Source organism: Trachypithecus francoisi, unplaced genomic scaffold (genome assembly GCF_009764315.1).
Source record: "Trachypithecus francoisi isolate TF-2019V2 unplaced genomic scaffold, Tfra_2.0 Lachesis_group0, whole genome shotgun sequence".
Lineage (NCBI taxonomy): Eukaryota > Metazoa > Chordata > Mammalia > Primates > Cercopithecidae > Trachypithecus > Trachypithecus francoisi.
Window position 1 is genome coordinate 6,427,906 of NW_022681453.1, and position 25,002 is coordinate 6,452,907.

Below are 25,002 nucleotides of genomic sequence, written 5' to 3' on the forward strand. Positions count from 1 at the left end.
CAATAAAATGAAGGGTTCTGTCAGAAATGAGTGGGAAATGGGCACAAAATTATGGAACTGCCCTGGGTGGCTCTGCTCTCCTGGAAATGACTGCCAGATACAGGAAGTAGAGAGCAGAGGTCCACTGGGAACAGATCTCAGAAGTAGAGAGGGGCACTACTGGAGAGCAAGGGACCCTCCTCCCACCCGCATCCCCCAGACTTCTCCCTCCTATGCTTGTGAACCTTTACTGGATTAACCATGAACCTAGTGGGTACAAATATGAAGTATATCAAGACGTCACCAAGCCAGCTTATTGGAGAGGTATAGTGGAAGACTCTAAAGAGGAGAAAATCTTCCATTAAGATATGTCTTAAAAATAAGTTAAATTGGTCGGCAAAGCCTGAGTCCTATCCTCTTACCCTCCTCCCTGGACAGCATGAGCTTCGCCACTCACTCTGCCTTCTCCACCAACTACCGGTGCCTGGGCTCTGTCCAGGCGCCCAGCTACAACTCCCAGCTGGTCAGCAGCATGGCCAGCGTCTGTGCAGGCACCAGGGGCTCTGGTTCCCGGATCTCCATGTCTCACTCCACCAGCTTCTGGGGCAGCATGGGGTCCCAGGTCCTGGCCGCAGGGATGGCTGGGGGTCTGGCAGGAATGAGTGGCATCCAGAACAAGGAGACCATGCAAAGCCTGACAACCGCCTGGTCTCCTACCTGGACAGAGTGAGGAGCCTGGAGACCAAGAACCAGAGGCTGGAAAGCAAAATCCAGGAGCACCTGGAGAAGAAGCAACCCCAGGTCAGAGACTGGAGCCATTACTTCAAGACCATCGAGGACCTGAGGGCTCAGATCTTCACAAATACTGTGGACAATGCACATCATTCTGCAGATTGACAATGCCTGTCTTGCTGCTGATGACTTTAGAGTCAAGTATGAGACAGAGCTGGCCACACGCCAGTCTGTGAAGAACAACATCCATGGAAACGGAATCCATGACACCAATGCCACTCAGCTGCAGCTGGAGACAGATTGAGGCTCTCAAGGAGGAGCTGTGCTTTATGAAGAAGAACCACGAAGAGGAAGTAAAAGGCCTACAAGCCCAGACTACCAGCTCTGGATTGAATGTGGAGGTAGATGTCCCCAAATCTCAGGATCTCACCAAGATCATGGCAGACATCCAGGCCCAATATGGCAAGCTGGCTCTGAAGAACCAATAGGAGCTGGACAAGTACTGGTCTTAGCAGATTGAGAAGAACACCACAGGGGTCATCACACCATCTGCCCAGGTTGGAGCTGCTATGATGCTAATGGAGCTGAGACATACAGTCCAGTCCTTGGAGATCAACCTGGACTCCATGAGAAACCTGAAGGCCAGCCTGGAAAACAGCCTGAGGGAGGTGGAGGCCCATTATGCCCTGCAGATGGAGCAGCTTAACAGGATCCTGCTTCACCTGGAGTCAGAGCTGGCACAGGCCCGGGCAAAGGGACAGTGCCAGACCCAGGAGTACGAGGCCCTGCTGAACATCAGGGTCAAGCTGGAGGCTGAGATTGCCACCTACCGCCACCTGCTGGAAGACGGCAAGGACTTCAATCTTGGTGATGCCCTGGACAGCAGCAACTCCATGCAAACCATCCAAAAGACCACCATCCGCTGGATAATGGATGGCAAAGAGGTATCTGAGACCAAAGACACCAAAGTTCTGAGACATTAAATCAGCAGAAGCAGGGTACCCTTTGGGGCAGGAGGCCAATAAAAAGTTCAGAGATCAAAAAAATAAATTATATTACTCTCAAGTCATTACAAATATAGGTAATGATTTCATTGAAGTCTAATGTTTCAATGAAGTACATCATCAATTAGGGTTATTTGGAAATAAGACATGGAAGTTGCAAAAATAGACTTCTCCTATATATTCCTCCAACTTTGCCCAATGATAAATATCTCACACAACCATAGGTTATCAAAACCAGAAAACTGACCAGGCACAGTGGTGTGCCACGTATAGTCCCAGCTACTCAGGTGGCTGAGGTGGGAAGATCCCTTGAGTTCAGGAGTTCAAAGCCAGCCTGGGCAACACAGTGAGACAGTGGCTCTAAAAACAAAAATGGAAGAAAACCAGAAAACTGGTGTCATCAGTTGTGTTTAAGGAAACTGAGTCTCCTTTAAAAGTTTGTTATAAAATTATAGATCTCTCATAAATATTGAGGTGGAAAGATTCCCTGGAAGCAGCCTAGTCAGAAAGTGAAGACAGTGACATACAGATAGGTTAATACTTCTGCCAGCACCATAATTACACGCTCTTGGCTGTACATTCCAATCACTGGAAGACAGGCAAAATTGAACCACTGGCTGGGCCCACCTTAGCTGGGCCCACCTTAAATCAATGACATCAACCTCTGCAGACAAGGCTCAAGTATCAGTACGTTTTAAAACAACTTTGCCGCTGAAGGTTCGCTTAAATAATCAACTAGTAAGGCCAGGTGCGGTGGCTCCTGCCTGTAATCCCAGCATTTTGGGAGGCCACGGCGGGCGGATCACCTGAGGTCAGGAGTTCAAGACCAGCCTAGCCAACATGGTGAAACCCCATCTCTACAAAAATACAAAAATTAGCTGGGCATGTGGTGTGTGCCTGTAATCCTAGCTACTGGGGAGGCTGAGGTGGGAGAATCGCTTGAACCCGGGAGGCGGAAGTTGCAGTGAGCCGAGATTGCGCCACTGCACTCCAGTTTGGGCCACCGAGCGAGACTCCACTTTAAAAAAAGAAAAAAAAAAAAGAAATCAACTGATAACAGGCGATTAACAGGAGACAAGGCATACATAACACCGGAGTAATAGCAGGAGAATCATTACCCAGTAGCTTAATGGAGTACAGAAGATTTTATATCCTTTTTACATAAGGGAAAGGGGAGATGGGAAATGTAGACATTTATTTTGAGAAGCAGCAAATGATTATTGGGAAGAATGAATGGACAGAAATTTATTAGCAAATAATTTTCTTTTGAGTTATCTTGTGAAAAAGTCCCTCCAGGCATGGCTGCATTTCTGTTTTTCTGAAATAGGATACCAGATTTCAGTGAGGGGAAGAATGCGATTGTTTCTTCTACAAAGAGGCTTCTCTAGTCTGGGAAGGAAATTTCAGAGAGTACCTCCCTGCACTTGGGGAAAGGGCGGGCAACAAGTCAAGGTTAGGGGGACCTGCATTATGAGGCAGCTTCTAAAGCCTCTCAGTCTTTAGGATATCGCTTTCTGAGCGTCAAAAGTAAAACGTGATGCATTACTTTCCTTCCAACCTAGATTCTAGTAGTTTAGATCAGTATCATCGTTTTTACTTTAAGGTTCAGGAAACGCTGGAAATTGCTAGCTAGTATCACAGAAAAAAAAACCCACGAGGTTGACTTCACCTATTCTGCCTACCCTCGGCAGGTAACCATGTATGAACTGACACTCCCAGGCATAATCAAATTACCTCTGTCAAGTCCTCGCCCTAAGACTATTTTTGGAAACTAGGGATTTTCCAGATTACTGAAAGCCTTGTCGGTGTCAAAGGCCCGGCAGGAGTTTCGCAAGCGGAACTAGGAAAGCAGCCGCCCTCGCGGTCATTCCTATGCTTCCGCCCTACTTCCCCACACTGGCAAAAACACGCTCCCCGGGGAGCTTTCATCTGGGAACCGATACAGTCTACTGCCCTGCGTTCTTCAAATACTGTAAAGCAGCCCTCTCCAGGCTCCTTGAGGGTCACTTTATATTACACATTCGTCCACACACGACATCAGTCACCACTTCCACCCGCCAAAACGCGCTCAGGTCGACCGCCACTTCCCTTGGTACATGCGGAACACTGGCGGCGCCGAGGTTAAAGGAAGAGGCCGGAACGCAGGGTGAAGGGGCGCAGAGATGATAGCCAATGCCGCCATCTCTATTTTGGGCATAAGGGATCTCGTAAAGCTCCATTATTCGTGTGGCTAAGTATCACAAACAAGGTGGTTTCAACAGGCCTTGGCTAGACAAGGCCCCCTTAGCCACTGATGACCCCAAGGTCTGTCGCAGCACCCAACACTCTCCTCGCAGGCCGATGCCGAGGGCGGAGGCGCGGCCTGAAGGGACTAGTTGGCGCGCGGCGAGCCGGTGTGGTGACGTCAGGGCGGAAGCGCACGCGGCGTGAAGCGGCCCAGAACCCGGCGGTCACGGGAATATCCGTCGCGCCGAGAACGCTGGTTAGTCTTGTTTCGGGTTCCGGCTGCGTTGAGCTTGCGTGCAGCTCGCTAAGACTATGGCGTCCGGGCCTCACTCGACAGCTACTGCTGCCGCCGCCGCCTCGTCGGCCGTCCCAAGCGCGGGCGGCTCCAGCTCGGGGACGACGACCACGACGACGCCCACGACGGGAGGGATCCTGATCGGCGATCGCCTGTACTCGGAAGTTTCACTCACCATCGACCACTCTCTGATTCCGGAGGAGAGGCTCTCGCCCACCCCATCCATGCAGGACGGGCTCGACCTGCCCAGCGAGACAGACTTACGCATCCTGGGCTGCGAGCTCATCCAGGCCGCCGGCATTCTCCTCCGGCTGCCACAGGTCAGTGCTCTGGCCCTGGGTCGGCCGGGCGCTCCTCTCCTCCCCTCCGACCCCTACGCCGCATCCCAGTATCACCGTGCCCCAGGAAGGGTGGGGACGGCTCCCTCAGGCTCTCCCGTTCGGGGCCCAGCCGGGGCCGGGGTGTGCTGGAGCGGGGGGCTGCGGAGGCGGAGGGAGGACCTGGCAGCGGGCTGTTCTCGGCGGCGGCGGGAGGGGAAAGGGAAGCGATCGGCGGCACAAAATGGCGGCGGCGCCTGGAGCGGGCCCGCCTGACCCCTGCGCTTCCGTTCTCCTCTCTTGTCTGCAGGTGGCGATGGCAACGGGGCAGGTGTTGTTTCATCGTTTTTTCTACTCCAAATCTTTCGTCAAACACAGTTTCGAGGTAAGCACAGCGGAGGCGGGTAAAAGGGATTTCTTCATCCGGAAATGGGCAGAAGTAGGGGTAGTGTTAGCAGCCAGCTCTTCCAGAAAGGGAGTGGTTTAGTTTAGGCCTTTGTACCTACTTCTCCCTCCCCAGGAAGTGGAAACCTTTAGAATGTGGTTCACAATCCAGAAAATGGATCCCGAACCTAAGTGTCCTCTTAACGAGAAGTAGTTTTCAACCAAATACAGAAGTGCTGTGAGATTGAGCTTGACTCTGGAACCAAAATTAAGATGAGTGGAACAACAAAGAGTGTAGTACTAGCATAGCTGGCAGGCTTATGGCATAGAAATGTCCGCTCTAATTTTACTAAAGATTGTCCCACTTGTGTTCTAAAGTTTATTCTTCAAAGTGAGTTTAACTGGCTTTTGTGGCTCATGGATTCTTTCAGATTGTTGCTATGGCTTGTATTAATCTTGCATCAAAAATCGAAGAAGCACCTAGAAGAATAAGAGATGTGATTAATGTATTCCACCACCTACGCCAGTTAAGAGGAAAAAGGTAAGATTGGCATTATTGAACATAGCATCTCTTGCTACTGCTGTACTGTGCACCCGTCATCAAATCAAAACATCTTTCCTCTCAAGTCAATATGGATGCAAAAGAAAACGGACTTTAATTTAGGTGTTAACGTTCATATAGGAACACTGATATTTAAAATAATTTGAAAAAAGAAACATAATTAACCGGTTATCTAAAGTTTGTAGAGGCAGTTGCATTTATGGACAATCCTAACAGTGCTGTGAAGCCAGGCCTGTGGCTTAAGATTAAACAAGAAAGGGAGTACGTTTGGCTCAAGTGTGAGTGTATTCTGTAAGTTATTTTTCCTCTCCCCTCTCTGGAAGACTGAAGGCTGTGGAAGTTTAAACACTGTAGTTTAAGTTAATATTTTGGCAAAGTTCTGTGTAGATTATGTTTTTCTACTCGAAGTCCCAGTTAATTCTTTATCAATTGAGGTTGGCTTTTGTTAGAGTACTTCTCAACATTGAACTACGATATATCGAATAATACCGGATCTGAAAGGACTGCAGGATGATAAAGTTTGAAGTTTGAAGTCAAAGGGATTAAACAGGTATTTTGTTTTGGTCAGATACAGTCTCAGTGAGTGGGTTAGAAAATTAACAAGGTTGATTGGGTTGCATTTAGATAAGGCTCATTTATTTGATGTTGTAAGAAAATACAGAGACTGAAATAGTATCTCCTAGGTGTTGTGGTAACATAATTTTATGTGGACCTATGTGTTCCTGTGAGGCAGTACCAAAAAGTTTGTTGCAGGACTTCCTGCATCTACAGGTGACTTTCAGTACATGCTGCAGAAGGATATATTTGGTGTAGGTTAGTTTTTGTATTCACTCTTTAAGGAATTGTAGTGACGGTAGTCAGTGTACTGAGTTTGAAAGGAAGTTATTAAAAGGATTATAAGTTGTTCTGGGGGTTGGGTATGTTGGTTAGTGCTGTTAGTATCCTATATGAGTAGTCCTTATTGGCTGAATCTGTAAGTTGGCAGTAATGGAACTATTCAGACAAGCAAATATTAAAGCAGCTTTAAGATGACTAGTCTATTCTGTGAGTCTACAGACAGTTCTTTTTAAAAAAAAAAATATCCTAGTCAAAAAGTCTGAAACAGTTTTCCTACATACTTTTTCTCCCCCATCTTTTCTCATTCACCTTAACTGTGTCCAGGGATAGAGTAATTTTTAAATTCTAAAACATCTTTTAGTTTGTTGATGAGTCCCTGGGAATTGGGAAGATTTCAAATTGGTCTTTGGTATGGTCTGAGCTTTAATCTGTATTTAGATACCTGGCTGATTCTTCAGGATGTTTAAAGTTATGACACTAATACAAGGCTCTATCTTTAGTCAAAGGTTTCTCTTTGCTTAAAGGAAATGGTTTTCTAGTATTATTCTTTGAACCATTGAGCTAGCTATTATGTAATCACATGATTACTTTTTGTGAAATTTTCCTATGAGACCAAGTTTTCTTCGTTGATATCAGAATAGGTCTTAACTGTGAAAACCATGGAATTTAAAATAATATAATCTCACCTGATCGTTGTGTCTGATGTAACTTTGTTTTTTGGGTCATTATTACAGAGAAACTGATTTTGTTTCAATCTTAGAAGTCTGATTATAGCAAAATTTAAAAGGAGTTGTTAATTGCATGGAAGCCTTTTTTTAAAGCAGGATGTAAAAGTGTTTCTATGCATATTACAAGTTTACTCAAGCACGTAACTTGTATATGTTATTAACTTCAACTCTTTTTTCCCTTGCAACCGACTATACAGCGACCAGCTACATTTACCAAAGCCTGGGTGATGTGGAGTGGTACATAGAGATGAAGCTGTCGTCATGGCAACAGTGAGTGAAGTATCGAAAATCCCCAAGGAGAAGCCAGTGCTCTGAGAATAGGTCACTGGAATCGGGGACTAACAGGTTGGCCACTGGTGAACCATTTAGAAAAACTCCTGTTTCTTGTTACAAGCTTTTGTCTTTGCTGTCCAAGTTATTAGAACTATAGCTTTGTATTTATTTTTGCACAGGTTAATGTCATTAGAAAGTACTGTTGGTATTATACATTAGTTAGGTAAAGCATACTTGTCTTGATGATGCTATTTGTTTTCATCTAGTTTATTCGTAACTTTAAATTGTAGTGTGACTGTGACAGTTACAGTGGAGATACATTATTCATGTCGCCTGTAGGTCATTGGTCTCTTCAGCCTGGCTACACATTGAGAATTAGCAGAGGAGCTTTTTAAAAAGTACCAGTGTTTAGTTCCCAACCTGGATTGTTTGGCCTATTCCTCCTTCAATTTTTTGTGGTTCGATAATTATCTTTTAAGTTCACAATAAATGGTTAAATTTGGAGGGACGATTGCTTTTTTATTGTAGTAGTTTCCAAATACTTTTGAGATGCAGTGTATTAAGATTTTCAAAGACTGGTTTAACCATTCTCATTAGTAAATGTAATGTACTTTCAGTGTATCCATAGATGATAAAAGTTGGATAGGTAAGAATTGGAAAGATATTAAGTGATGTTATTTAATCTACCAGCTTTCTACGGTATAATTCTGTGGCTCTACAAGGTGGCCTTCAGTTTGTTTAAATACCTATAAAGAATGTTTCTACTTTTAAATAGGCATTACAGATTTTTTGTATATTGCTTGGCAGTATGCCTCTTTGTAAACTACCTATGTCTTACTTACAGTCTCTTGAGAACCTGGTTCCAAAATTTCTCAATCTTTGTAACACATAAATGAGACTAACCATGTTTGGACTTTGTAATTTTTGTTGTTGTTGAGTTATATGTCAATTACATAATCATGCTAAAGGAAAATAGCTTCTCTAACTAACCATATAATAAACTTTTAATGACCAAAGACCAGGATTTTCTAAAACTGAAAATAATTCTTTTATAAATCAGAAAAATCGGACAATAGAAACCTAAAGCAGAAATTGAGTTTGTGTGTTGATAATGAAAATTATTTCTGAGTTTTCTTTGAATAGATGAAGACTTCTTTTTTAAAGAGATTTTAAAATGCCACCTCCCCAGACTTTATTGGCAAGGAAAGTTTACCTGATTAGGGAGGAAAAAATTCTAGCAGACCTTAATTTAATGTGCTTGTTGCAACAGAAAGTACTAATTTGTAATTTGAAACTTTGTTTACTGCTGGTTTATGGAGATACATTTTTTAAAATTTATGATACAAAGTAACCTCTACCCGGTAGTTGTAAATTACAGGTGCACCCTTGATTTGTGAGGTAGAACCAATTCTGAACAAAATAAAAGTGTCTGGTTTTAGGTTATATACCCACAAAGTTAACTTTGAAAATTGCAGGTAATAGCAGGATTAAGCAAGAAGTGTATATTGAATTATAGTAAATAATGGGTTTAGTTTTCTTAAATCTGTTTTGATGTCATTGGGAATTTGACACAAAAACAGAATATGGCATGTAAGTCTGATTTGGGACTAAATAGTAGCTATAATTCAAACAAATATTTAGCTTCTTTAGTGTAATTGCAAGAACAAATGAATTATATCACCATTTGAAGGCAGCTCTTAAAGCAGGTTATGTTAAGAGGTATCAATCATTTTTATTAACAAATAGAGAAAAATGAGACAACTATATTTTCATAAAATTACATTTTATTAGGGATTTTGATGATACCGTCTTCTGTCTGGATTGCAAGGGGTTAAGAGTTAAAATAGTGTGCAGCTGTAACACTGGAGCTATTTTATCTCTTAATGCCAGTTAAGGAGAGCCATTAGATAACACCACCATAAGTTAAAAAGAGTCTGAGGTTGGTTTAATCTTTTTCCAAATTTCCTATGATGATAAAACCTGATCATAAACCTTAAGATCTTTGGAATATGTTTATATGTACGTATGTATATGTATATGTGTGTATATATATATAGAGAGAGAGAGAGAGAGGTTGCTTTCATGAGAATTAAGTTTGACTTATTTTCCAAAGAGCAATTTGTAGCCTACTGTCCTGATAAAATGGATTCATCATTACACGTTAATATTAGAAAGCAGCTCAATGAGGCCAGCTGGTGGCCTCATTCCTCATAGGTGTGAGGAATGGGTCTGAGTGAAGGCCATTTTAAGTAACAGATGTCTTTTATCTTGTCAGCTCTGCCAATTTTTGTTTAGTAAGCATTCCAGTTTCTGTAATAATTTTAAATGGAGGAAAGTAAGGAAAATGTGTGATAACTGACTTTTTACTCTGATGTTACCATGGGGTAATGAAGTTCATTGCAGATTGTTTTCTAACCTTCGGTGCATGTATCAAAGTAGATTTTTGTTTTAAAAATATGAGATACATTTTTCTGGATCCCCTAGAGCAAAGACTCAAGTCTTTTGGCTGAAAATGAAATGAGTATGGACAAAAATGTTGAAGTATTCTACTTTTACCATATAATCAGTGTCTTGATACAATTGTAGTTTTTGTTGGTTGGATCTAAGAATGTGTTGGACTTGGGTAAATTTCAGACATGACCAACAACAGAAAACAAAAACCCAATTCCTTAACCTTTCCTGACTAAAATTTCTCGGGAAGAAACCGGTTCCGAATTGTAAGACATAAATAAGATCGTCTTTTATTGTAAGTTTTTAAACTATGTAATAGGTTTTTAAACTATATAATAAAACATATGGGGATAACATCAGTTGAATGTACTACTTTTAAAGCATTAAACCACTGACATAAGCCTTCTGTATTATAGAAACTTCTGAGTTACCAAAATTTAGTCTGGTACAGAGCCCTTGAATATGTTCTGGTTCCCTCACTATAGCCGTTCATTCTCTTCTGTATTAATACTAAAGCATATTGCCTAATAACTACAACCCTGACCAAATTTTGGCCTGGATTTCATGGGTCATGTGGAGTTTTAAATATGATATTTAATTTATTTGGGTAATTGACCTGAATCTATAGTTTTCAGATTACTTTTTTAAACAGGTAGGCTCTTAACAACAAATTGTTAAAAACATACCACCCCATTGGAGGGGAATCTGGATTAACTACCCACTGTTCCCCCCCAACTTTTGAAAAATTTTGGTCATAAACCAGCCAAGAGTTATTATTTTATAGAATGACTGAAAAATCAGTATGATCTTTGAGGACTTTATAGTACTGTAAATCAGGAGCACGTTAGTTTTTTTTTTTTTTTAAGCCAATCAAATAGCAGTGGGGGGATTGTATACCAACTTTAGTGACACTGATGTTAATAAGTTCTGATAACCCACTACCATCGGACCAGCCTGGAGCACATTACTTTGGCCAGTGGAAAGTCTCTTGGAGAGACTTTGAGGTTTGTGATAAGAAATCATGCTATCACTAAAGTTAAATACATATATATATGTACTCCTAGAATGTAAGCAGAATGGAAAAGTTGGCAAGGATGAATTTGAGCATTAGAGTGAATTTTTTTCATTACAGAATTGTTAGTTCCTTTAGGAACTTAGTCTTGTAGATGTATATATTTAATTAGCATAACTTGGACAGCACAAGATTAATGCTTTAACTTGTTTGCAGGAGTTTAAAAAGCTGGTTTCTGTTGCCAATAGTTGGTTGGAAGGGAAAATGGAGATGCCACAAATAAAATTTTTTGGATGTGCAAAACAGTTTTGATTTTATTTCTTACAAACTATAGGACTCCAAGCCCCCTGATCCTTGATCAGAACTACATTAACACCAAAAATCAAGTTATCAAAGCAGAGAGGAGGGTGCTAAAGGAGTTGGGATTTTGTGTTCATGTCAAGCATCCTCATAAGGTGAGTTGTAGAGTACAGAAATTGGGTTCGTAAGTATTAGGACTTTTCTAAAAATTATATTTTATATGAATTTATGTTTCTATCTGAGCATTAACCTTGGTTTTAAAAAGCATTCCTTTAAAGGTTCAGGCTTCATCGAAAAACATTCTTTTGGATGTTGAGATTTATCAGTAAAGTGACAGTCAAAAATGTAGGTTCAAATCTTAAATCTTAATTGTGTGTTCATAGAGAAGTTACTTTTGTTTCCGTGGTTAAAGTCCCAGTTTTTCCACCTAGAAAACAGAGATGTAAAGTTCTCATTCCAAGGAATAAATGTGTAGCTACAAAAGTGTCTGGCACACTTACTGTCATAGTAGAATGTTCTAAGTGTGTTGGCTTCTCACTGTTAGCATTATCGGAAATTTGTTTCTCCCAACATCTCTTAGCTTTCGTTATCAATATAAACGGTAGAGTGAGTTACCCGGGTCAGGACTACCTGGGCTAGAAATGTACCTTGGGAAATTAGGTGAAATAATCTAGCACAGTGCCCAATCACATAGTAAAGTGCCAATGAAAAATACTCTTTTAATTGCCTTTTTTTCTGTATAATTCTGAAATGTACTTCTAAACAGAATTTATGTAAAATCTAGGCATATAACGGTTCACATTAGAATCTTATGTACATTTAAATTGGTCTGTATTATCGATGCAGAATTTAACTTGAATCTAACATTTTCAATTACTTTTTTCATTGAACTCTACTCGGAAAGAACTACTAGTATACTAAATTGAGTTTTTTTCCCTTGTCCTTCAGATCATTGTTATGTATTTACAAGTCTTAGAATGTGAACGTAATCAAACCCTGGTTCAAACTGCCTGGTAAGTCACTTTTTAAGATTTCTTTCCTAGCCAGGAAAACAGAAGCAGAAATAAAGTAAGTTTCATTTTCCCTTTCCAAAATAATGAGATAAGTTTGTTTGGGGCTTTTTGTTGTTTTTGTTTTTGTTTTTTTAACCAAAAGGTAAATAATGCTTATTTCTGCTTCCTGTTTTCTTGGCTTGACTAATTACTTTTAATGGAGAACTCAATTTAACTTTGTTCTTTTTTCTACTCTTTAATTAAAGGGTAGTCCATGATGGTAAGTCATAGAACTCTGCCCTCTGCACTTCAGCCCATGACCTCAGGATGGCCTGATTGGCTACCCTGCTCTCCAGCCAATCCAGTGCAAGCTCTCATCCGAGATTCACTGAAGTGGTCCATATCCATCTGGCAGCATCTTCTAGTTCTGTCGGGGTGTCAAAAGGATTTGTATATTTGCTTCTAGAAGTAACTACTTGACATGCCTATGTATTTAATGTATACTTGTAACTATCAAAATGAATAGTTCATTTTTGATAGATTTGTTGTCCAGCCATTATGAATTAAATGGTTTCTTATTAGGAATTTGACTAAATTTTTATTTTTAGTGTGTATAGCATGAATTCTACCAAAGGAGACTACAAACTTGCAGCTTAAAATGGGCACCAGTTCCCATACTGGCTTAATTTATATAACTGCTTGGCTGTATTGCAGTAATAATATTAGAAGCAAGAAGCACTTCATTTTTAAAAGAGATGTTACTATTATATTGCTTAAATGCTTTAGCACTTGGACTTTTTGAGATGCAGATGTGTGATTTGGAGTACTGGCTTATTTAAAGGTCAAGCCAAGGAGTTTGTGGATCAGCCACACTACTGTTTCCTAAGACTATTGATGTGAAGGACTTAGTGAAGTAATTTTTATATTTTGGACTTCCCAGCAAGATGTCCTTTTAATGACTGCCATGCTTCTTTCGGACTCAGTAAATATTTGTAATGTTAGAAAAGTCTCATTACTTTTATAAAATGCATGACATTTTAAGTATGTGTTGCATAAAATGGATTATAGCAGTTCTCATGGTTTAGGATTTTTAAGAAATAGTCCATTTAATTTCAGCTTAACTTTTTAAATGACCTGTAAAATTTCTTTAATAGTTTAGGAATGTTGTGGGGAGGGTTCATTAATAAAAGTTCAGCAATTTTTTAACTGAAGTAGTTTATCTCTTTTACCTAGTCACAAAAAAGGTATGTAAACAAGGCCATTGTATGTGTTTATTGCTTTTTACTTCCCTATCTAGATTTTCTAAATATCTTAATTTTCTTAACATAAGTTTAACTTGTTACCTACTGAAAATGCCTTTTTACCCCTGTTAACGGTATTTTGAGCTTTTGAAAAGAACTTGGTTGGCACTGCTTTTATTGTGGATAAAGGAGAGATGGTCAGTAATTAATGGCTTGAAGTATTATTGGAGTGGTTTATCATTTCTGAAACTAATCATGTCAGAATTGACTTTGAAAGCATTGCTTTTTACAGAAATATATTAACTTTAGGAGTAATTTCTAGTTGGATTGTAATACGAAATAATTTAAAAGAGCTTCGCTCATATATAGGAAAATTGCAAATGGTCCTACTATTAAATTCTTACTGCTTACTGATTTTTTTGAGTTAAGAGTTGTTATATGCTAGAATATGAGGATGTGAATATAAATAAGAGAAGAAAAAAGAATAAAGTAGATTGAGTCTCCAATTTTATGTAAGCTTCAGAAGAACTGGTTTGTTTATATACAAGCTTATAGTTGAAATATTTTTCAGGAATTACATGAATGACAGTCTTCGAACCAATGTTTTTGTTCGATTTCAACCAGAGACTATAGCATGTGCTTGCATCTACCTTGCAGCTAGAGCACTTCAGGTAGGTGTATATTTCCCATTTTGTTCTGTAGGATAAATCACACAAATTTTCAGTGATTACAATACAGATTTAGCAAAAATTTAATCTAAACCATTCTGTTCTTATGGTTTAGATTCCATTGCCAACTCGTCCCCATTGGTTTCTTCTTTTTGGTACTACGGAAGAGGAAATCCAGGAAATCTGCATAGAAACGCTTAGGCTTTATACCAGAAAAAAGGTATTCTCTACTCATTTGTGCCAAGATGCTAAGAGTCTAAGCTACTGTAAGGGAGAAATACTAACTTTCTTTTTTCCCCAACAGCCAAACTATGAATTACTGGAAAAAGAAGTAGAAAAAAGAAAAGTAGCCTTACAAGAAGCCAAATTAAAAGCAAAGGGATTGAATCCTGATGGAACTCCAGCCCTTTCAACCCTCGGTGGATTTTCTCCAGCCTCCAAACCATGTAAGATGTATTTAGAATTAAAACGACTTGGGGACACTGAAAGTGTGTCTCTATTAGAGAGCTTTTACATTTGAAAGTTGCGTAGAGAAAAATGATGTTAAGAAACTGCTACTATGTTCTCTTATGGCAGTCAACTAAAGACTGATACTTGGAAGCGGAAGCATGGTACTTTGAGTTACATTTAGAAACAACTTTTTGGCCCTCTGTTAAATCCAGTAGTTAACATGCTGTTATGTCTTTTAAAAGCATCGCCAAGAGAAGTAAAAGCTGAAGAGAAATCACCAATCTCCATTAATGTGAAGACAGTAAAAAAAGAACCTGAGGATAGACAACAGGCTTCCAAAAGCCCTTACAATGGGTGAGTATACTTGGGCTGGAAAACTGGCTTGAGGAATCTTTTATGTGTTTACTTTTTAACACACTAAGTTTGTAACTAATATGTCATGATTTTTTGAAGTGTAAGAAAAGACAGCAAGAGAAGTAGAAATAGCAGAAGTGCAAGTCGATCAAGGTCAAGAACACGATCACGTTCTAGATCACATACTCCAAGAAGACAGTAAGTAAATGTTTTCTTAGGGAAGCAGTCTTATTTGGAGTTTTTAAAGGTTAATGCTTTTTCTTTAAAAATTGAACATAGATTATTTTCAAAGTTAGGTTAGAATTGGGCCTTTAATATGAGGTAAATTATGAGAAGTGAGTTTGGAGATGTTTTGGACATACAGTATCTTAATGGCATTCTGTTATATTTTTTCCCATGTTTTTTGGAGAAGTGTAGGAGCTACCCACAAAGTGCTTGAGGGCCATAGTATTGTTTTTAATGTGAAAACTCCTTTTTAAAAAAATTTCAGTTAGAAAATGTATTTCATTAACCCCTTATTAATAACCAATAATCAAATTAACCAGTCAATGAATCTTTCCTAGTTAGGCTTGTAGGTAGATTGTTAGCTCCTCGTGGCTCTTCAATGTCTTTTGAACATGTGGGAGATATTTAATAAAAAGTGTAGCTCTAGGACACTAAAAATTGCTAATTACTCCCCTTGGAATATAGACATAAGAACATTTGCTTAAGATTTAATATGTTATGTATAGGCTTGGGCATACAGCAGTGATGGGTGGGGGAGATTTTGAAAAGTTCTGGTTTGTCATTTATGTAGCTGGTAGTTTTGTTTTGAACCTGTTAATGAGCAACCACCAGAGTAATCTGTTCGCCATAGAAACTGAACCTAAACTTCCAAATTTTTATTATCTAAGCTATAATAATAGGCGGAGTCGATCTGGAACATACAGCTCGAGATCAAGAAGCAGGTCCCGCAGTCACAGTGAAAGCCCTCGAAGACATCATAATCATGGTTCTCCTCACCTTAAGGCCAAGCATACCAGAGATGATTTAAAAAGTTCAAACAGACATGGTCATAAAAGGAAAAAATCTCGTTCTCGATCTCAGAGCAAGTCTCGGGATCACTCAGATGCAGCCAAGAAACACAGGCATGAAAGGGGACATCATAGAGACAGGCGTGAACGATCTCGCTCCTTTGAGAGGTCCCATAAAAGCAAGCACCATGGTGGCAGTCGCTCAGGACATGGCAGGCACAGGCGCTGATTTTCTCTTCCTTTGAGCCTGCATCAGTTCTTGGTTTTGCCTATCTGCAGTGTGATGTATGGACTCAATCAAAACATTAAACGCAAACTGATTAGGATTTGATTTCTTGAAACCCTCTAGGTCTCTAGAACACTGAGGACATTTTCTTTTGAAAAGAACTATGTTAATTTTTTTGCACATTAAAATGCCCTAGCAGTATCTAATTAAAAACCATGGTCAGGTTCAATTGTACTTTATTATAGTTGTGTATTGTTTATTGCTATAAGAACTGGAGCGTGAATTCTGTAAAAATGTATCTTATTTTTATACAGATAAAATTGCAGACACTGTTCTATTTAAGTGGTTATTTGTTTAAATGATGGTGAATACTTTCTTAACACTGGTTTGTCTGCATGTGTAAAGATTTTTACAAGGAAATAAAATACAAATCTTGTTTTTTCTAAACTGCTTCAAATATCTTATTTAAATAAATTATTAAAAAGCAAAATTTTAATAGCAAAATGACTGTACTGGTTTTCTGACGAACTTACTCTTCCATTAGATGGTAGTATGAGATTATTAAAATGCAATTCTTAACTGCATTGTGAGCTATTGTAAGTCTTCACTGTATATATAGAAAAAGTGGGAGTCACCCAACAATGTAACATTAAATATTATATTGTAGCACTAAACCAAAAAACCTGATTTGCATAAGGTAATTTAAGTCAGATTTAAGTACTATTTCTGAAATGAGGTGCTGTATTGAATGAACCAAAACTTACTAACTACTGAGCTTTAACAGTTCTGTATAATTTAGGCATTTAATGTTAATGACTCTTACGTAGGCTAGGAGAAAAGGCGAGGCCCCTGAACTTGAGTCATTGGTAGAATACAAGCTGATCACAAAGAAGTGAAGTTTTGATGAAGAAGCCGGAATTTCTATCCAAATGAATGTTTTCAAGTTACTCACATTTGGTATTTTTTTCAAGATTTTGGAAATCAGTTTACAGATCTTAAAAGTCAAACATGTTGCATTACTTTATAATTACACTAAGGGTCTCCATTACATTTATTTTACCTACTTTAATTGTCCACTAGACTTGGCTCCAAGTGATTTGTTGCTGTTTCAAGAAATAAAATACACCCACAAAGAGGAAGATGTATTACTGCTAAGGATATTTTTAAAAGTAAAGTTACAGCTTCTGAAGAGGATTCCAAAGTCTTAAAATGTGTTCACCAATGGCAGGTGGTGGAGGCTGGAAAAAATAGCTTCTCAAGGCAACTCCTTTGAAGGAGATGAGATTCATTAGGATATAAAAGTGTTGGGAGTGCTACTTAAATCAGTTATAGTTCTAACTATAAAGACTAACCGGAAACTAACAAGACCCAGTGTAAATTAGCCACTTCATGCTTGAAAGAGGGTAGATAGTTCATTAAGACTTCTTTCTGCATGATTTGTAATACACATTGCTGAATTATAAATTGATATTTCTGAAAAGCTATCTGCTTCTAAATGCTAAACAGTTTGTTTCCTTTACAAGACATTGAAAAAAGGCAGAGACAAATGTCAGCAGAGGCCCTATTAGCAAATTAATCTTGAATTTTTTTTAACTTTTTTTTTTTTTTAGAGACGAGGTCTTGCTACGTTGCCCGGGTCGGTCACGAACTCCTGGCCTCAAGTGATCCTCCCACCTCAGCCTCCCAAGTATTAAATTCTTAATAGTGTTGAAATTACTTATGTGCTTTATCTTTGCTGGGAAATAGGAGTGCTGTGGGTGAGGATTGTTTGTGAAGATGGGGAGTTGTGGAGGATACACCTGCATGTGGAATGAGGTTTGTATGTTAATGGTGTTTTTAGAGGTGGCTTTGTGAGCTAGGCGAAGATTTTTTTCAGGGTCTTGATTTTTGTCTTATTGTCTGTTACTGAATCTGTTTTCTAAGTTGTCAAAGGATGTTAACTTCATGCTGCTCTATGGCTATTTTAGAGCTTTCTCTAAAAGTAATACTCATTTTCAAACTTATTTTGAGAAACAAAATTGTGGAATACCCATAATACCCGTTTATCAGTTCCAAAAATAATGATTAGCAAAACTTACTTAATCTGTATCCCACCAATTCACCACTCCACCCTTGCTATTGGGAAGAACATCCCATACAAGAAAAGTTTGTTCCCAAGTGTTTCAATCCACAAGATTGAGGATTTTTAAAACATCACCATATAGCTTTATTGTAAGAGTTAAAAGTAATGCCATACTACCCCTGTCAGTATCCAGAAAGCCCTCATCTCTGATTTATTTTAACTGGTTTGTTGAAAGTCCAAATATGTTGCATTGGCTTTAACCACAGGCTTCTCAGTATTTCTTACTTGAAATGGGGTCATGTCCTGAAGAATTTTTCACCTTCTGGGTTTGTTCATTGTAACTCTGTGCTGTCACTGAACACATTTTTCTGTCCACTGTGTGGTAAACTGATAGATCTTGAGGCTTGAACAGATTCAGGTTTCATTTTTTTTATTTGTCTGGAATTCAGAAGCCTAGACACCCAGATTGTTATTTTAGAACTGAAAACTAGGTTGCTGCCTCATCCACCAGGTATTTTACTGGTTTCTCAGTTGTTATCCATTGGTGCTTGTACTTCACTGGCTTTTGTATGTTTTCCCTCTGTCCTCTGTCTCATGTTTTGGTTGGCCTATTACAGCAATGAAAATGTTATTTGTCCTAATGATCCTGATACTTTTTTTCCTTAAATGACCCATGAATTAAATCCTTTTTTTTTTTTTCTTTTTGAGATGGAGTCTCACTCTGTCGCCCAGGCTGGAGTGCAGTGGCATGATCTCGGCTCACTGCAAGCTCCACCTCCTGGGTTCACGCCATTCTCCTGCCTCAGCCTCTCGAGTAGCTGGGACTACAGGCTCCCTGCACCACACCTGGCTACTTTTTTTGTATTTTTAGTAGAGACGGGGTTTCACTGTGTTTAGCCAGGATGGTCTCGATCTCCTGACCTTGTGATCCACCTGTCTCCACCTCCCAAAGTGCTGAGATTACAGGCACGAGCCACCGCGCCCAGCAAAATCCTGATTCTTAATACAAGTCCTTTCATGTTATGGAACATTACATTTGTCCTTTGCAGTTGGTATCTTTAAAGACTGGTGAAATTCTTAACCATGTTCACATTTTAAAACAAAGTGAACATAAAAATGACTAATTCTTTCTTAGAACTGAAGTTCTAAGTTTTGCTTTAATTGCTTTTAAGTATTGCCTCTTAGAACCCTGTTATTAACACCACAGTCTGCATCAAAAGCTTACTTAAAACATTCAGTTTTCATGAAAGTTTTCAAAAAATAATTTTTTAACAATCATAAGTTTGAAAATTTACATACCAGATTTTTAAAAATGAAGTTAAAAGCATGAACATACTGAGGGTCTTATGCATGGGCATATTGAAGGGGTCGGAGAGACAGAATGTGCATGAGGTTTAATAAGGGGAACATCACTTCCCTATGTGAAAACTGGAAGGGAGCAGCGTTCATTGTGTGGGCCTTGAGCCCCTCATCCCTTTCACTCTAAGGCTGGAAGCCACAGCCTGGTGTTCTAACCATTTGAACACTTCATTTGTTCAAAGGTTGGCTTTGTAATCATTTGAACATTTCCGTCTATTATGTGGAAGGAACATGGACTTCCTTGTCAGCTCTGCATTTAAAATCATTCCTCCACGGTGACTTGACAAGTTATTTTACTTCTTGTCTACTGGCCCTTACAACATTTTGTGTGGTATATGTGTTGGGCAAATAGGATTTATTTTTACCACTGCAACCCAAACTTCATATTGGAAAGCACTCAAATATTCAGAAAAGTTTGAATTCTACCACTCATAAACACAGTTCAAAAGACAGCTGTTTGAAAATGCTCCTTCACTAATACTAATACAGTATCTTCAATAATGTATCTTATAGAAAATCTTGAACAGTACAAGATTTTATAATTAAGGCATGAAAAACTGCTTGGGCTCTTTGATTCCAGGTGTCCTCTTCTCACTTCTGCTTTTGCCATCTATGTTCAATATAATTCTAACCCAGTTCTAAGTACAGAGAAAATTCCTACCCTGCCTGCTTTTATAGCTCATCAAATTTCCGTTTCAGCTATCACTTTTCTGGTATGTGTAGTCTGATTTCTGTCTGTTATGCCCTTGCCACAGTCCTTTCTTTGAACAGTAGATAAAATGATCCATTTAAAGTGTTAATCACATTGCTCTAATATATAAAGCTTCCAGTGGTTTCCCATACCACTGTAAAATACCCCTTGCCGGCCTCTCCCATCAACCTCACTTTTTCTGTTCCTTGTATATGCACATCTCTTCCTGCGCCTTTATTGCCATCCTCATGTGGGGATGTTTTTGTCTCAGAGATAGTGTTTATTTAGGTCCCACTCTGCAGTCCTCTCCAGAGGGGCTGCTTTCACCACCCCTTCTAAAATAAGCCTCTCTAAACACCCGTGTCACGTTCTATCCCTTAACCAGCACTAATTTTTTTACAATGCTTACCACTAACTGAAATTACTTTATCATTTAATGTCTTCCTCATTAGAATGTAAGCTTGTAAGAGAGTGGCAGGGATGTAGTTTATTCATTATTGTATGTCCCTCACCTAATCCTATGAGAGTGGCCCATATTAGGGCATGTAATAAATATTACTTGAGGAATGGGTGAATTTAACATACTACCAGTCCTCTGAGTGACTCTTTTTTTTATTATACTAGTTCTAGGGTACATGTGCATGACGTTTATATCATGTATAACTCCCCAATGCAATCCCTCCCTCCTCCCCCCTCCCCATGATAGGCCCCAGTGTGTGATGTTCCCCTTCCCGAGTCCAAGTGATCTCATTGTTCAGTTCCCACCTATGAGTGAGAACATGCGGTGTTTGGTTTTCTCTTCTTGTGATAGTTTGCTAAGAATGATGGTTTCCAGCTGCATCCATGTCCCTACAAAGGACGCAAACTCATCCTTTTTGATGGCTGCATAGTATTCCATGGTGTATATGTGCCACATTTTCTTAATCCAGTCTGTCACAGATGGACATTTGGGTTGATTCCAAGTCTTTGCTATTGTGAATAGTGCCGCAATAAACATACGTGTGCATGTGTCTTTGTAGTAGAGTAATTTATAATCCTTTGGGTATATACCCAGTAGTGGGATGGCTGGGTCATATGGTACATCTAGTTCTAGATCCTTGAGGAATCGCTATACTGTTTTCCATAATGGTTGAACTAGTTTACAATCCCACCAACAGTGTAAAAGTGTTCCTATTTCTCCACATCCTCTCCAACACCTGTTGTTTCCTGACTTCTTAATGATTGCCATTCTAACTGGTGTGAGATGGTATCTCATTGTGGTTTTGATTTGCATTTCTCTGATGGCGAGTGATGATGAGCATTTTTTCATGTGTCTGTTGGCTGTATGGATGTCTTCTTTTGAGAAATGTCTGTTCATATCCTTTCCCCACTTTTTGATGGGGTTGTTTGTTTTTTTCTTGTATATTTGTTTGAGTTCTTGGTAGATTCTGGATATTAGCCCTTTGTCAGATGAGTAGGTTGCAAAAATTTTTTCCCATTCTGTAGGTTGCCTGTTCACTCTGATGGTAGTTTCTTTAGCTGTGCAAAAGCTCTTTAGTTTAATTAGATCCCATGTGTCAATTTTTGCTTTTGCTGCCGTTGCTTTTGGTGTTTTAGACATGAAGTCCTTGCCCATGCCTATGTCCTGAATGGTACTACCTAGATTTTCTTCTAGGGTTTTTATGGTATTAGGTCTAACATTTAAGTCTCTAATCCATCTTGAATTAAACTTTGTATAAGGGGTAAGGAAAGGATCCAGTTTCAGCTTTCTACTTATGGCTAGCCAATTTTCCCAGCACCATTTATTAAATAGGGAATCCTTTCCCCATTTCTTGTTTCTCTCAGGTTTGTCAAAGATCAGATGGCTGTAGATGTGTGGTATTATTTCTGAGGACTCTGTTCTGTTCCATTGGTCTATATCTCTGTTGTGGTACCAGTACCATGCTGTTTTGGTTACTGTAGCCTTGTAGTATAGTTTGAAGTCAGGTAGCGTGACGCCTCCAGCTTTGTCCTTTTGACTTAGGAGTGTCTTGGCAATGCGGGCTCTTTTTTGGTTCCATATGAACTTTAAAGCCGTTTTTTCCAATTCTGTGAAGAAAGTCATTGGTAGCTTGATGGGGATGGCATTGAACCTATAAATCACCTTGGGCAGTATGGCCATTTTCACGATATTGATTCTTCCTATCCATGAGCATGGTATGTTCTTCCATTTGTTTGTGTCCTCTTTGATTTCACTGAGCAGTGGTTTGTAGTTCTCCTTGAAGAGGTCCTTGACATCCCTTGTAAGCTGGATTCCTAGGTATTTGATTCTCTTTGAAGCAATTGTGAATGGAAGTTGATTCCTCATTTGGCTCTCTGCTTGTCTGTTACTGGTGTATAAGAATGCTTGTGATTTTTGCACATTAATTTTGTATCCTGAGACTTTGCTGAAGTTGCTTATCAGCTTAAGCAGATTTTGGGCTGAGACAATGGGGTTTTCTAAATATACAATCATGTCATCTGCAAACAGGGACAATTTGACTTCTTCTTTTCCTAACTGGATACCCTTGATTTCTTTCTCTTGCCTGATTGCCCTAGCCAGAACTTCCAACACTATGTTGAATAGGAGTGGTGAGAGAGGGCATCCCTGTCTTGTGCCAGTTTTCAAAGGGAATTTTTCCAGTTTTTGCCCATTCAGTATGATATTAGCTGTGGGTTTGTCATAAATAGCTCTTATTATTTTGAGGTACGTTCCATCAATACCAAATTTATTGAGCGTTTTTAGCATAAAGGGCTGTTGAATTTTGTCAAAAGCCTTTTCTGCATCTATTGAGATAATCATGTGGTTCTTGTCTTTGGTTCTGTTTAGATGCTGGATTACGTTTATTGATTTGCGAATGTTGAACCAGCCTTGCATCCCAGGGATGAAGCCCACTTGATCATGGTGGATAAGCTTTTTGATGTGCTGCTGAATCCGGTTTGCCAGTATTTTATTGAGGATTTTTGCATCGATGTTCATCAGGGATATTGGTCTAAAATTCTCTCTTTTTGTTGTGTCTCTGCCAGGCTTTGGTATCAGGATGATGTTGGCCTCATAAAAAGAGTTAGGGAGGATTCCCTCTTTTTCTATTGATTGAAATAGTTTCAGAAGGAATGGTACCAGCTCCTCCTTGTACCTCTGGTAGAATTCAGCTGTGAATCCATCTGGTCCTGGACTTTTTTTGGTGGGTAGGCTATTAATTGTTGCCTCAATTTCAGAGCCTGCTATTGGTCTATTCAGGGATTCAACTTCTTCCTGGTTTAGTCTTGGGAGAGTGTAAGTGTCCAGGAAATTATCCATTTCTTCTAGATTTTCTAGTTGATTTGCGTAGAGGCATTATAGTATTCTCTGATGGTTGTTTGTATTTCTGTGGGGTCGGTGGTGATATCCCCTTTATCATTTTTTATTGCGTCTATTTGATTCCTCTCTCTTTTCTTCTTTATTAGTCTAGCTAGCGGTCTGTCAATTTTGTTGATCTTTTCAAAAAACCAACTCCTGGATTCATTGATTTTTTGGAGGGTTTTTTGTGTCTCTATCTCCTTCAGTTCTGCTCTGATCTTAGTTATTTCTTGCCTTCTGCTAGCTTTTGAATGTGTTTGCTCTTGCCTCTCTAGTTCTTTTAATTGTGATGTTAGAGTGTCAATTTTAGATCTCTCCTGCTTTCTCTTGTGGGCATTTAGTGCTATAAATTTCCCTCTACACACTGCTTTAAATGTGTCCCAGAGATTCTGGTATGTTGTATCTTTGTTCTCATTGGTTTCAAAGAACATCTTTATTTCTGCTTTCATTTCGTTATGTACCCAGTAGTCATTCAGGAGCAGGTTGTTCAGTTTCCATGTAGTTGAGCGGTTTTGATTGAGTTTCTTAGTCCTGAGTTCTAGTTTGATTGCACTGTGGTCTGAGAGACAGTTTGTTATAATTTCTGTTCTTGTACATTTGCTGAGGAGTGCTTTACTTCCAATTATGTGGTCAATTTTGGAATAAGTGCGATGTGGTGCTGAGAAGAATGTATATTCTGTTGATTTGGGGTGGAGAGTTCTATAGATGTCTATTAGGTCCGCTTGGTGCAGAGATGAGTTCAATTCCTGGATATCCTTGTTAACTTTCTGTCTCGTTGATCTGTCTAATGTTGACAGTGGAGTGTTGAAGTCTCCCATTATTATTGTATGGGAGTCTAAGTCTCTTTGTAGGTCTCTAAGGACTTGCTTTATGAATCTGGGTGCTCCTGTATTGGGTGCATATATATTAGGAGAGTTAGCTCTTCCTGTTGAATTGATCCCTTTACCATGATGTAATGGCCTTCTTTGTCTCTTTTGATCTTTGATGGTTTAAAGTCTGTTTTATCAGAGACTAGGATTGCAACCCCTGCTTTTTTTTGTTCTCCATTTGCTTGGTAGATCTTCCTCCATCCCTTTATTTTGAGCCTATGTATGTCTCTGCATGTGAGATGGGTCTCCTGAATACAGCAGACTGATGGGTCTTGACTCTTTATCCAGTTTGCCAGTCTGTGTCTTTTAATTGGAGCATTTAGTCCATTGACATTTAAGGTTAATATTGTTATGTGTGAACTTGATCCTGTCATTATGATATTAACTGGTTATTTTGCTCATTAGTTGATGCAGTTTCTTCCTAGCCTCGATGGTCTTTACATTTTGGCATGTTTTTGCAATGGCTGGTACCGCTTGTTCCTTTCCATGTTTAGGGCTTCCTTCAAGGTCTCTTGTAAGGCAGGCCTGGTGGTGACAAAATCTCTAAGCATTTGCTTATCTGTAAAGGATTTTATTTCTCCTTCACTGATGAAGCTTAGTTTGGCTGGATATGAAATTCTGGGTTGAAAATTCTTTTCTT

General features: G+C 39.3%; 1 protein-coding gene and 1 pseudogene across 3 annotated transcripts; both read left to right on the forward strand.

Annotated features, from left to right (window-relative positions):
- Positions 1-1,040: 1,040 nt before the first annotated feature.
- On the forward strand, positions 1,041-1,775 carry LOC117084541 (annotated as a pseudogene).
- Positions 1,776-2,849: 1,074 nt separating this feature from the next.
- On the forward strand, positions 2,850-16,548 carry CCNL1 (cyclin L1). Of its 3 annotated transcripts, XM_033203266.1 has the most exons (11): positions 2,850-4,556; positions 4,864-4,938; positions 5,369-5,478; positions 11,135-11,255; positions 12,049-12,113; positions 13,905-14,004; positions 14,117-14,221; positions 14,306-14,447; positions 14,694-14,805; positions 14,905-15,003; positions 15,699-16,548. In XM_033203266.1, exons 1-11 carry the CDS (start codon positions 4,254-4,256, stop codon positions 16,045-16,047), a joined length of 1,581 nt encoding a protein of 526 aa, XP_033059157.1. In that variant the 5' UTR covers positions 2,850-4,253; the 3' UTR covers positions 16,048-16,548. The 3 variants fall into 3 exon arrangements, 2 of the variants coding, with proteins under 2 accessions (XP_033059157.1, XP_033059149.1); XM_033203258.1 differs by having other exon boundaries at positions 14,117-14,447; XR_004435447.1 differs by lacking the exons at positions 14,306-14,447; positions 14,694-14,805; positions 14,905-15,003; positions 15,699-16,548 and adding an exon at positions 12,359-12,372.
- The last annotated feature ends 8,454 nt before the right edge of the window (positions 16,549-25,002 follow it).

Coding starts and splice junctions, on each gene's coding strand:
- CCNL1 (XM_033203258.1), top strand. CDS start 4,254: ATGGCGTCCGGGCCTCACTCGACAGCTACTGCTGCCGCCGCCGCCTCG. Junction 14,448..14,693: donor TTCTCCAGCCTCCAAACCAT/GTAAGATGTATT, acceptor GTCTTTTAAAAG/CATCGCCAAGAGAAGTAAAA. Junction 15,004..15,698: donor TCACATACTCCAAGAAGACA/GTAAGTAAATGT, acceptor TTATTATCTAAG/CTATAATAATAGGCGGAGTC.